We start from the raw sequence: 13,991 nt of genomic DNA, 5'->3' as shown, positions 1-13,991 counted from the left end.
TCGTGGGCACAGCCCACTTCTTTCGTGAAAGCTGATGATACCATCTACATGTTTTATTAGTCTATAAAGTGCTACCAGACCTGTTCTTGTTTTTTAATTTTAAAAGTATGTCAAGTGTGGAGTCTATCAACAATGACAGTCTCTATTTAAATAGGTTTATTTTTAGATTTAACAATTTTTCCTACTAGGATTCAAATTAGGGATGCGAAAATTTAACTGTGTAAATAGTTAACTGATGAGCCTGGGCTCCCTGTATGCACAGGGAGCTGACTTAAAAACCAGGTTCCCATGCTCACTGGCTCCTGGGGAGCTGCCTGCCACCTCATGTGTAACTGCTGACATTTTCAGCCATTACACAGTTACTTAATTACATACATGTATTTTTAACATTCCTAATTCAAATTGCATAAATGGCATGGCTAGAGAGATACATTTCTTTCATTTGACTGCCAGTGATTTTTGGTGCAGTTAGCACCTCAGTAGTACGTACACTCCCACTAGCAATGTTAAACTGAAACTGGAGACCGTGGGAGGATTTGGGCTCAATACAATTGGTGTTTGACTGAAATATGGTCACAAGGAGCTTTGACTTCTTCCCCCACAGAGGAAGACTTTGATAAATTGCCACAATCTACTGTTCCTGAGATGCAGCGGAGTAACCTAGCCCCCGTTATCTTGCAGCTGAAAGCTTTGGGGATAGACAACGTGCTCAGGTTCCCCTTCCTGTCTGTAAGTGCTGTATTTCTGTTAGAAATTCTGTGTTACAAAGATTGTCAAACTTCTTCACGGTGTGGACCATATAACAGAAATATGATCTTGTTGACCATGTCCTTTTATGTATGTCTTATGCACCATCTCCTAATCAATATCCCTTCTGTAATCATATAACATTCCTGTGGAAGCTGCAGTGAGGACTTACATGATTGGTTGGCTCCTTGTTTCCAATATTATGGGACCTACCTGCTCTCTGTGGACCAGCAGCAAGTGCTGTATAGACAATTTCAGGCCAATGGATCATTTTCTGCTAACCTATAATCTGTTACTTTGGAAGAAACAAGGAATGACCTATTACCACGTTGCAGATGAGTATTAGATTTCCATGATTCTGCCAGCACTACTGAAATGCCACTCTTTTAAAACTGTGGTACGTTTTTTTTGAGGAGTAATGTTAGTTCGAACCAAGGGTTTTGGTTCGAACTACTGCATCCCGGCACGCACTTCCTGGTTCGAATCAGCTGTGATTCGGACTAGTGCACTGGGCAAGATCTTGCTGATGAAGTGCGGGATATTTAAATCCCCACTTCATTAGCAATTTCAGTCGCCTACATTTCCATCCCTAGTCCAAACTAAGGAGCAAATGTAGATGTACCCTGAGAGAGTCCTGTGAGATGTTAGTAAGAAAAATTTTGAACAATTTAGAAAGTGAAAACCCTCAATTTTTAAAATGTAGAATTGTGGAGATCTTTTAGTAAAGTGTGAGAGAAATCTGTAGCAGCAAGCTCCTGCACTGTCATTTTTATTAACTAATAGCAAGTAGCAATCATTAGACTTAAATTGCAGTAAGGGTTGGATATTAACAAAAACTTCCTAACTGTCATAGAGATGTAGCTGTGTTAGTCTGGTCTTGCTGAAACAAAAGACAGGGCTATGCAGCACTTTAAAGACTAACAAGATGGTTTATTAGGTGATGAGCTTTCGTGGGCCAGACCTACTTCGTCAGATCAAATTGTGGAAGAAAATTGGCATGACCATATATACCAAAGGGATACAATATAAAATGTATATGTGTTCACTTTTTTTGATTGTATCCCTTTGGTATATATAGTCGTGCCAATTTTCTTCCATGATTTGATATGAGGAAGTGGGTCTGGCCCACGAAAGCTCCATCACCTAATAAACCATCTTAGTCTTCAAAGTGCTGCATAGTCCTGTCTTTTGTTCCTAACTGTCAGGATGCTTAAGCACTGGAATAAATTGCCTAGGGAGATTGTGGACTCTCCATTATTGGAGATTTTTAAGAGCAGGTTAGACAAACATCTGTCAGGAATGGTGCTTGGTCCTGCCATGAGTGCAGGGAATTGAACTTGATGACCTCTTGACGTTCCTTCCAGTTTTATGATTCTGTTACTTTGTTTAGTGAATCTCTTTGTAATGTTTCCAATTACACTGATAAACCCAATACAATTGAATTTAAATAGCATTCAGGAAGCAATTGTTCTGATGCTGTAATAGCATCATTATGTTGGACAATCCAAGTTTGTGTTTCCAACATGGACTTATTCCATGTAGTCTCAGGATCTTGAGAACATCATATCAAGGATGTTGGAATCTGCTGGAGGAGTATTGAGATGTGGGTCAATTGAGAACATGAGGTGATGTTTTGAGCCATCTTCTGCCATTCTGTAGTAGAAGACTGGTGGCAAACACTGCCTCTGGGAAGACTAATCCTATAGAGGATTAGAATTGGTGCCTTGAAGAGGGGAACTCAAGAATTCTTACTAGGAATCTTCACGTGTTCCCATATCAGCAACACTTAAAAAATTGTTTCAATTTTTTCTTCACAGCCACCCCCTGCGCAGTCTATGGTGCAAGCATTAGAGTTGCTGTATGCTTTAGGAGGTGAGCATGCTACACTTTCATTGTTGTATTTATAGTGTGTTACCAGAGAACAAATCCAAATCAGTAAGCCATTTGTTAGTGCTTGTGTAGCTATTAACTTCAGTATTAACCAGACCTTTCCTCTTGAATACTATTTGTACTGGATACTGTTTCCTGCAGCTTTGTCAGTGTACCTCAGTTTTGATTTGTAAGTACCTTATGTTCCTTTTCCAAACAAGAAAACCCCAAGAGCTCCGTCTAGACTGGCATGATTTTCTTCAAATGCTTTTAATGGAAAAGTTTTTCCGTTAAAAGCATTTGCGGAAAAGAGCGTCTAGATTGGCACGGACGCTTTTGCGCAAAAGCACTTTTTGTGGAAAAGCGTCCATACCAATCTAGACGCGGTTTTGTGCAAGAAAGCCCCAATCGCCATTTTCTCCCTCGGGGCTTTTTTGTGCAAAACAGTTTTTAGCTGTCTACGCTGGCCCTCTTGCGCAAAAGCATTTGCGCGAGAGGGCTTTTTCCCGAGCGGGAGCAGCATAGTATTTGCGCAAGAACACTGACAATCTTACATTAGATCGTCAGTGTTGCGCAAATTCAAGCGGCCAGCGTTCAAGCGCAAATTCAAGCACTTTTGCAGAAAAACTTGCCAGTCTAGACGCAGCCAAGGTGTTTTGGAAAGGCATTACACTCTCAAGCATGCAGCACGTGCCAGCCTTTAATTGTTGTGATTTAGGAAGAAAGGGTTATTCCATAATTGTCTACTGCATAGTCTCTTGCACTTGCCTGTGAAGCATCTGGTATTTCACTGGGTTAGATAGACTACTGGACTGGCTTGCTTTGGCAGTTTCTTGTTCCTTATTTTACAATATTATGAAGTGCTGATTAGCAACTAGATTGAGGATATCAAGTTGACCAAAACCTAAAGTTAGACACTTTTGTCTGCTTGGATACACATTATTGTCCACATTTGTCCACTTGGATAAAATGCTTGACATGGACATCCTTAATTGATACAGTGCTATAGCAGTAAAAGAAATCTGTCATTATTCTAATAAAATGATGCCACCTACTAGCTTTAAGAACTTTTGACAAGAAAGCTAGGAAATTAAAAAAACACAACCCCCCCAAGCATGCCTATGCTTATCTCAGAAATAGCCAAAATGAAAACCATGAGAGCAGTACATTTGCAATACTTTGTGCAGGCATTATGGATTTCAAGAAGCTTGCATTTGGTTTTTTTTCCCCTTGCAGTGAGGGATGCCATGCTGTAACATAGAGCTGTAAGTTCTTTTGTGACCATGGTTTTTCATGTGCTCATTCCATTCAGTGAAAATAGGAGGAGGAGGGAGTTTTAATTTGTGAGCTAGTTGGCTGATGGCATCATTTTGAGCTGCAAATCATTGATCTCCCATTGGCTCATAACCAATGAGTATGATACTAGGGTATACAAACAGAAAAATCACCTTAGGGAGGGCTGAGATTAAGAGAGAGAGGTTGGTAAGAACTCTGATTAGCTCTTTGATGTTGTGCCAAAAACCTGTATTCTTGGACAGAATCACAAAAAGGTGCAGAGATTTTTTCTACTGGTTACCCACGTTTTCTAGAAGCCAAGAAATTTGCTAATGCTGCTGTTTTGGTTTGGAGCGGTTTGGGTGTGTGTTCATATTGAAACTGATACTCTCAGATATCAAAGAGGTTTAAAGTTTTTATTATGGAGACATTTTTAGTAACTACTAGGCATGTAAATAATGTAAAAAAATATTTATGTGTAACCAATCAAAATCCTGTTGGTTAACTACTGGGCTCAGTTGCTGTGGGACTGCCAACTCCTAGGGGTTAGGGGTTTGGGCATCAGGGGGTGGGGGTCCCCCTCCAGCACTGTTTGGGGTTGGGGGTCACTTACTCCGTTAACTAGCGACATACAGAGCACTTCCTCACTCCATTGACTAGTGTCTTTGTAGTGCAGCTGTCCCCAGTGGTTACTATGAGTATTGTTTCTCCTCTCTGCCTATTCTCTTTCCATGTTATGGAAAACAGTCCCATTCCTGGCATTTCCCGTTTTCCTGGCAAAACCAAACTATGTCCTTGCTATAAGTTAGGGTAAGAGGAAGCTTCAAACTAAATTTGGTGGCCCTAGCTCTTACCGTTCAAGAGGAGTTCTTGAACAAACGGACTCGCAGACACACAGGTAGACAGACAGACAGATGCACTGTAAAATATATAGAGAGATTATTTGTGCTGTGGGAGTAATGAGTAGTCCATTTGTGGATCATGACCCCACGAAGCTACACAAAATACCAAACAAATGATATTCCTTGCTCCAAAGAGCTCACGAAATAAGTACCTAATTTTTCAGGTATCGAGTGAGTCATGTTTAGGAAATAGTGTGAGCCATAGTGTGTTCATAATTTTGAAAATTATTTGGGGAGGGAGATGGCTGAACTTAATGACATCTGATGCTCTACTCTTACTCCATCTCTCTCCACCTTTATTTTCTTCATGCTAAATAAGTATCTAAAATGGAGGATAAATATGCTCTGTATATTTGTAATGATAATATTTTCATGGAAGCAACCATTCCAGTTGAAGTGATGTCAGGACATCAGTTGTTAACCCACTTTTCACATGCTCAGTATTTCCTTATATCATGTAACATATGTAGCAAAATTAAAATTCTAAATGATCATGCTCAGTTAACATCTGAGAAGATTTTAGCAGAACCAAAAAGCTCATTGTGATATAATGCATATTTTTCCTATGTACTCCAATAGGCACAGGAACTGCTGCTGTGGCAGTTTGGAGGATGCAAATGCCATGTCTTATTGAAACAGCAAAAGTCTCCAAGAGATATAAATTAAGGCACAATAGTGCAAAGGAGTTCAGGAATGTAGACCCTTATTCCCATGCAAAGCCCTATTGACTTTAATGGGGCTATGCATCAGCACGAAGGTTCATCTTGGGACCATTATTTGTTTTTTCCATTTAGGCTATTTAATATTTAGCACACAATCATTCATTTATCACAGTAGTGCCTAAGCATCATGTGTACCAAATGGCAAAGTGATGGTTAATGTTAATGTAACTTTTGCATTTACATCACCACAACATTCCACTAGTTTGCGTGCCCCAGAATGTTTGGAGCTATTGGGCATGGGAGGAACTTTTTATTTCCCCCCCCACCTTGAGAGAAAAATATATTTAGAAAGTACAAAATGCCCATTGGATTCAGTTTTATGAGAAATATTTGTCCTGAGTGACTTCCCACTTTGACCTAAAAAGGTGGGTTTAGTGCTAATGTAGTCCAAATGTTAAAACAAGGTTTAAATGACTGATAACTTGTGGTTTAAAATGTGTTTACATTAAAGGTTTTAGGAGAAGAACTCACACTGGCCTCTGTTTCACTTTATCATTTTCTTTCCCTTCAAGAATGTGAGGAGGCTTATTTAGCATAAAGAGCACTTCATTGTGATTATGTTTGAGACACCTAGGGCTCTTCACAGCACTGCCTTTCCCTTCATGTGTACTCTTGCTGTTCTGGTCTGTTGCTCCCACCTCTTCCACTGTGTTCGTTCCATTAGTCAGATTCACAAAGTCGCTCTCATTTTCCCACAAGATACACACAGTCAGGCTCTTGCCATAACCTGGTGCCTCTACATTCTGTTAATTTTTCTTCCTCTGTGCCACTAGGAATCCTTATCCATGCTATGCTGAAGCTGAAGAAGTGGGTTGTACCCACAAAAGCTCATGATAGCATCTACATGTTCTTTTAGTCTTTAAGGTGCTGCTAGACTGTTCGTTGTTTTTCAAGTTTTTCCAGTTACAGACTAACTTGGCTATCCCTCTAAAGCTCAGATAAACTATTAACTTTCTCATCTTTTGCTGCACATCTTCCCATTTCGAGCCTGTTCCAAATGCTGCATCTAAAGGTCCAGAGTAATTTTCAAAACTGCTTAAGGGGGCAAGGTACCCAACTCCCTTAGGCAATTTTGAAAATCTTGCCACTCTGTCTACAGTGCATAAACAGCTATGTTTAAGCACAGTTATTTGACAGTTGCACAGCCATGTTATTGGTCTGTCTTGTTGAAGACAGGTTAGAAGAAATATGTTATGAAATGTGGTGGTTTCAGCCATGTTTGACAAGTTCTTCGAGTGATTGCTCTTGTACATTCCAATACACGTGTGTATGTGCACGTGCATCCGTGATCTCTGGAAAGGGTTTTCCTTGGTATCTGTCAGGTCAGCTGTGGAGCCCCCGGCATGGTACCGCTTTTGCAGTGTATTTAAGGCATAGCCAATCCCCACCCTCTCTGTTCCTTCTGACACCTTGTGATGGTTGCTGGAATAGGAATGTTAAATTGCAGGTAATCAGCTAATCGAGTAGTTGATGGCATTTCCATCACCACATCTTGAAGAACAACAGTTACAAAAAACGGTCTTTTATGCTTAAACCTGCTTATTTATGCATTGCAGATAGAGTGGAACTCCTATTCCCCTTACTCTACCATTATCAATCTCCCATTTAAGAATCTTCCTTTTTTTCTTCTGCCTCCTGACTGCACTTCTCCTCTTCACCTTGAGGGTCTTGCACAGCTCTGCCTCTTGTGTTACTTGTTTTTCTCCTTGCACTTCTACTTCCTACTCAGCCTTTTCTGATGTTGTTTGTCTTGTTCTCTTTTCCCAGCTCTTTCCTTTATGGGCCTGTCTACATTGGCACATTTTGTTGCCTAAAACTCCCCTTTGGCAGCAAAACAGAGCATTTAAACTGCAATGTGACTTTTGTTGAGAAAAACACAAAGTTTTGGTGACAATCTTCTATCTTTGCGAGAGACTTTTGTCTTTTCTCCTCCCTTTATTGTCACCCAAGAGCCAGTGTGTACTGCTGTTGGTTTTGTCAAGAGAAATGGCTTCCGCCAGTATCCCACAATGCCTGCCCTGATGGCTGGACTCAGTATTTTGTGATCTCTCTCCCCCCACCTCCACGCTTACAAAGCTCCAAGAAGTATCTGACAGCTGAGGGAGCTGTTCCATTTGGGGAACAAACTAAGAACAAATCATCAGAGTTCTTTTCTTCTATTCTGCACTTTGGAGCATTGCTGCAGAGACTGCTGTGCTGCTTTTGACATTCCGTAGCATGGAGAGCTCACAGAGTTACAGTGGAATCCCAAGAAGCACATTGATAAGCTTTGCCTTCACGCAACACTGCACCGTGGGATGCTTACCCGCGTGGCTTTGGTCTATCTGTTCATGGGGTGCTAGTAACGTGGCCATAAAATGTCAACAGTGGGAGGCAGAAAAAACAGTTTGACCAGTTTTCACATTTGAGGACTTTTGCATATCAGCAGCACTTTTGCAATCAAGTCTTCCCAGCGTAGCCATAGTCTATGGCTCACTCTTTTTGTGCCTTTTTCCATTATTTCCTTTTCTCTTGGAACTCTTTTCATTCAAATCCTTCCCGATGGCATTTTCTTCTAGGAAATCTTTCTGCATTGATCTCTATAGTGCTGTTAGAGGTTCATTCTGTGGATTGTGGCTGAACATTATTGCAGGTGCCAGTCTTAGACTATAAGTAGTAAGTCTATTCTCTTTGTAAAATAATGGCACCATGTGCTCCGTAACAATAATTTGAAAATCAAACCATCATCCCTCTGTTCTGTTTATCATCCCCAAGAACCACAATTCTGGAGCTAAAATGTAGCTCCAGTAGCTGATTTAGCTACTGGTGCATGAGGCAGAACAGATTGCAGCTATTTTTCCTGTGGCTGATGCAGGTGCCATAGTCCTGATGCTATTAAATTATTATTGTCAGTGAGGCAAGTAGATATGACTGAGAAAAATGGCACCCCATCACCTCTGAGACTCCTTCTGTATTTTCTACCCTGCCCACTCTTTTCCTTTCTTATCAATGCTTTTCTGTCTCCTAATAACTTGGAAGCAAATACCAAAAGGGTACGTGGAAGATATCCTACAAAACTTACTCTGCAAGGTTAAATGCTTTCCAAATGGTAAATACAAAATGCATTGAAGAGTATATCTCTGTGACTATTGTATTGCTGTATTGACCTTGGTGGTTACATCTTTCCTGAATTAGTGGAGGTCCCAGTAGAACTTGGTTATGGATCGAGTGGCTTGTGTGTCTGGCAAGAGGCCAGTGTTTATGTAAATATCATAATGTTTGCTGAAAAGTACTGAGGACTCAGGGGAAAGTTAATGGGTATTTGCAGGAGCGCCTGATTTCCCAGCTGTATACTTGCTAGCTCAACAAGCTTTTTTGTGAGTTTCTGTTACATATTAGCTGATGGCACCAAAGATTAAAATAATTTTCTATACTATTTTGGTCTGTTTACTAAATACTTACCATTATTCCTACAGGTCTGGATAAACATTGTCGTCTAACAGAACCTCTTGGTATGAGAATAGCAGAGTTCCCTTTGAACCCTATGTTTGCGAAGATGCTGTTAGAATCAGGTAGGTAAAAGGCAGGGTGCCATCAGTAATCATGTGCTGAGTACGAGATACTCTCTACCAGTGTTCCCTCTAACATTTTCCATACTTGGGTGGGTTCAGTTTTCTTTTGGGTGGGTTGGAATTTCTTAAGTGCGCCACCAATATTGAGGTTGTATGTGGATTTGTAGTGTGTCCCAGTACAAACAAAAAACCTAGATATAAATATATTATTTTAAACAGTCCATAGGTATGGAAGACAATATATTAAAACAAGGGATAATTAACAAGGAGCAATGCTTAAGATGCTTATTTAATATGAAATCAAATAAAGAAAACTAATAGGACCCTTGGAGTACATGTATTATCGTCCTTTCTAACAGCTCAAGCTAGTAAACACACCAAAATGAGGCATACTGCAGATAGCTATATAAATAAACCAAAGACATGGCCATTAAGTAAAAGTCTAAAAAGTATGTATAGCTTTAAGATGCTAAAGAAATCTGAGTCAGCTGGAAATTGTCATGCTCTCCTTGAAAATATTAATACAGTATTTACTGACACTGGAAAGGAGAGTGAAAGCATTCACTCAGGCTTATCCACTTTCTCTGGGGAATGTTTAAGATCCATGCTATGCAAATGAAACAAAGATTTGTAAAACAGATAGAAGTTCTGGTTTGAAACTTTCATGTTGTGTGTCACTAACTCAAAGAGTAGAAGCCTCCCAGAGTAATTGTCCAGAATACAACTCCAATTGAAAGGCCAAGCAAATTAAACAGGATCCATGGTAAAGTTCTCCAGTTGTAGCAATTTACCATATATCAGCTAGTGAAACAGCATTTTTTAAAAAATCATTAAGATCAGAGTTTGCAGGTGTCTACAACATTAAAAAAATCTATTAAAAGAATCCTTTCCTTTCTTACCTTAAGCCATTAACACCTATGTAAACTTTCTTTGAAATGTAATAATGCAAATGTCACGAGCTAGGCCAGTGATCACCACCCAGTAGATCTTGGCGCCTCTGACAGGTGATCCTGACTGGTTTGGTTGGGAGACTATCAAGTGCTGGCACTTCATCTGTCCCTCCCCCCACTGCTGCTCATCTCTTGCCCTTTGCCTTGGAGCTGCCCCTCCCCCTGGGGAGCCTCCTGCTTACTGTGAAGAACAGGGAAGGGAGAGGAGGGTGCTGATAGCAAGGTGCCTCCTCTCCCACTCAGTATCCTTTCTCCACAGAGTAGAGAGGGGGCACAACAGGACTTGAGATGGAGTTTGCTGGCTGCTTTAGGGAGTGGGCCTGGGCCAGGGCCAGGGCAAGGGTGAGCCTGCCTTAGCTCCACTGCACCACCAGCCGTGCCCAGCTGGAGCCCACATCCCAAACTCCTGCCCCAGTCATGAACCCCCTCCTGCACCTTATGACCCTGCCCTAGCCCTGAGTACCCCTGCATCCAAATGCCATCCCAGAGCCTGCACCTAGAACCCCCTTCTACATCCCAACTGCCTGCCTCAAGAGCAGCTCAGAGCCCCTCTCACACTCCAGATCCCTTAATCCAAGACCAGAGTCTGCAGCCCAACTCTCTGCCCCAGCGTGATGAAAGTGAGTGAGGATGGGCAAGAGAAGAAGGATGGAATGATCAGGGGCGAGGCCTTGGAGAAGGGGTGGGAAGGAGGCAGGGCAAGGATATTTATATTTGAGGTAGATCTTGGGTTGCATTTCAGTTAAAAAAGTCATCTCATGCTCAAAAAGGTTGGAGACTACTGAAATAGGCCTTTTGTTCCAGTATTCAAAAGCAGCCTAAAAACTTTTAACCCACCTGAATTTTTGGCACCACCCCATATAGCCTGCCCTGGCCAAGGAGAGAGTCCTATGTCTGCACGCCAACTAGGGCTGCTGTGCTAAGACAGTCTGGCTCTTCCTGCCTGCAGTGCAGATGGGAGCAAGTTAAGACACCACAAACAAACTCCCCTTTGTCCCCACCTCACTGCACAAATGTCAGCACTGCCCTCCCCCCCCACTTCTCCCACCTATCCCATGCAGTCTTCTGCCTTTCTCCCAGACCAGGAAGCCAGAAGAGAGTGCTAGGTTTCCTCCCAGGAAGCTGCAGGCAACCCAGCTGCAGTAATCAGATGGCTGTAATCAAACCTCTCCTCTCCTGTACTTACTGCATGTTCCAAACTCCCCTTCCCTGTGGCCCCCTCGGGTCCCAGCCACGTACTTCCTCCCTCCCTCCCTCTCTCCCAGGGCACTCAAAAGGAGGGAGCTTGTGCTGATGAGGGAGTTCCCTTCCCCAGACAGGAAGCTCTCTGTGGGGCAGCCCTAAACCTCTGGGTGGGGCTCAGTTAGCAACTGGGCATCTGTGTTGCCATGCAGCTTAAAAGGAACTTATCTCTCTAGCCAAGGACAATAATACTCAGTGCTTCAGTAGAGCAAACATTTTGTATCTAAAAGAAGATACAAGAAGTCAAGAAACCATTTGATACCATCAGTGCATCCCATGTGCTTTCCTGTAATCTTAACTTCAGAATTAGTCTATCTATAACTTGGCATATTTATTTTCTTGACCTGCCGTATTGCATCAATGTGCCTTGCATGGCTTGAAAATAATTGATCCCCATGCCATTAGAAAAAATGCTTAGGACTAGGCTGTACTTTTGGATCAGGGCAGTATCCTTTACAGAGTTGCTCAGCTTCCACAATAAAAAATAAATGATAGGTTCGGAGGCACAATAGGACATGCAAAGACTTATGCATATTCTTAATTTTATGGAGTAAGAGTAATCCTTTTGAAGTTAATGGGACTAGTCATAAGAGTACAGGCAGTCCCCGGGTTACATGGATCCGACTTACATCGGATCCCTACTTACAAATGGGGTGAAGCAACCCCGCACTAGCTGCTTCCCCCCAGCAGACCAAGGAGACGCGAAGCTAGCGCTCCCCCCCCCCCCCCCCGCAGCAGACCCGGGAGACGCGGGGCGGCTTTTCTCAGCAGACACCTCAGCTTGAGAATAAAGGACTGAGGGAAGTGAGGTGTGGGAGAATAAAACTGAGCTCTGGAGAAATGTTTGGCTAGAGTTTCCCCTACAATATGTACCAGTTCCGACTTGCATACAAATTCAACTTAAGAACAAACCTACAGTCCCTCTCTTGTACGTAACCCGGGGACTGCCTGTAATTTTAACAATGTATATGAGTTTTTGCAAGTTAGAGAATTAATGCTTTAACTTCTTATTCCTGATTAAAGTGCTGCTAAGGCTGTGAGGGTATGTCTATACTACAAAGTTAATTAGAACTAACAGCCGTTAGTTCGAATTAACTTTCATAGGCGCTACACAGGCAAACCACTAGTTCGAACTTAATTAGGTAAACCTCATTCTACGAGGCCTAGTTCGAATTAAGTAGTTCAAATTAAGGGCTGTGTAGCCACTTAATTCGAACTAGTGGGAGGCTAGCCCTTCCCAGCTTGCCCTGGTGGCCACTCTGGGCACAACCAGAGAAACTTGTCTGCCCCCCTCCCGGCCCCGGAGCCCTTAAAGGGGCACGGTCTGGCTACGGTGCCAGTGCCAGGTGCAAGCCTGCCAGCACCCAGCCAGCAGACCCTGCACCTGGCATGGCATGAGCCAGCCACCCACTGCCACCCAGCCCTCCCCCTCTTCCCGGGACCAGGCTGGTGGCTCCCAGGAGCCTTCCCAGGGCCGCAAGAGACGGGCACCCGTCTGGTCTAGTGCGGAGATCGTGGACCTCTTCCAGGTTTGGAGGGAGGCCTCCAACATCCACAACCTCCACACTAGGCACAGGAAAGCGGCCGTCTAGGGCAGGAAAGCTGCCAGCCTGGCCACCAAAGGCCACATGCAAACCCAGGAGCAGGTTTGCATGAAAATCAAGGTGGTCCAGTGAGACCCTTGACCCTGAGCTTAGAACATAAGAACGGCCCTACTGGGTCAGACCAAAGGTCCATCTAGTCCAGTAGCCTGTCTGCCGACAGCGGCCAACACCAGCTACCCTGGAGGGGATGGACCGAAGACAATGACCAAGCCATTTGTCTCATGCCATCCATCTCCAGCCTTCCACAAACAGAGACCAGGGACACCATTCCTACCCCCTGGCTAATAGCACTCCATGGACCTAACCTCCATGAATTTATCTAACTTCTCTTTAAACTCTGTCATTTTAGTTGCCCTTTTCGGAACCCTTTCCATGGCCAAAATATCTTTTCTGGGGTGAGGAGATCACATCTGTACACAGTACTGAAGATATGGTGTACCATAGTTTTATACTTCCCCTCCTCCTCCTTCCCCTGGCTTCCCCCTTCCAGCTCCCGCCTCCCAGGTTTCCCTCTCCCCTCTCCCACCCTCTCTCTTCCCCTCTCCCATCTCCTTTTCCCAGTCTCCTCAGAGGTTAATCCCCCCCCCCCCAGTTTTGTTAAATAAAGAGAGTTTCTGTTTTTGAACACACATGTCCTTTATTTTGTACATCAGGAAGGGGGGCTAGGCAGGGGTTAGTGGGAGGAGGTGAGGGAGAAATGGGGTATGAGCCCCCGATGGGGAGGACTGGGGTGGCTCTGCGGGCTCCTCGGGGTGGAAGCTCTCCTGCAGCCCCCCAATTGACCCCCCCGGATGGCAGCCTGCGGCAAGTGCAGCCGGGCTGATGGCCGAGTGCTGTGCTGTGCCGAGTGTGGGCATTCAGGGCACTCCAAGATAGGACTGCTTTGCTGTCCCTCATCGGCGTAGACAAGCAAGCGGGGAACCCTGAGAACTGTCTGTCCAGGGTGGGGGTCGGGTCCCTTTACGCACAGCCCTCGGCTAGCCTGAGACAGCAGCTCCGTGCTCTAAGTCCTAACCTGATGCCCTGCCGGCACTGCTTCCGGCCAGCCTTAACTTTGGTTCAGGGTCCGCTCAATGTGGACATGCTAGTTCGAATTAGCAAAATGCTAATTCGAACTAGTTTTTAGGTC

The 13,991-nt window shown here is 43.6% G+C and overlaps 1 protein-coding gene across 3 annotated transcripts in view; it reads left to right on the top strand.

Annotated features, from left to right (window-relative positions):
• Positions 1-13,991, top strand: part of DHX35 (DEAH-box helicase 35) — a 71,660-nt gene that overhangs the window by 44,347 nt on the left and 13,322 nt on the right. For 2 of the 3 annotated variants that reach the window (XM_075901329.1, XM_006126194.3), the window contains exons 13-15: positions 605-729; positions 2,565-2,619; positions 8,971-9,066. In XM_075901329.1, the coding sequence (XP_075757444.1) occupies positions 605-729; positions 2,565-2,619; positions 8,971-9,066 (276 nt within the window). The remainder of the gene's footprint in view (positions 1-604; positions 730-2,564; positions 2,620-8,970; positions 9,067-13,991) is intronic. The other variant, XM_075901330.1, reaches the window with a different exon arrangement.

Source organism: Pelodiscus sinensis, chromosome 18 (genome assembly GCF_049634645.1).
Source record: "Pelodiscus sinensis isolate JC-2024 chromosome 18, ASM4963464v1, whole genome shotgun sequence".
Lineage (NCBI taxonomy): Eukaryota > Metazoa > Chordata > Testudines > Trionychidae > Pelodiscus > Pelodiscus sinensis.
Note: the sequence above shows the minus strand (reverse complement) of the source record. Positions and strands in the feature narration are given on the sequence as shown.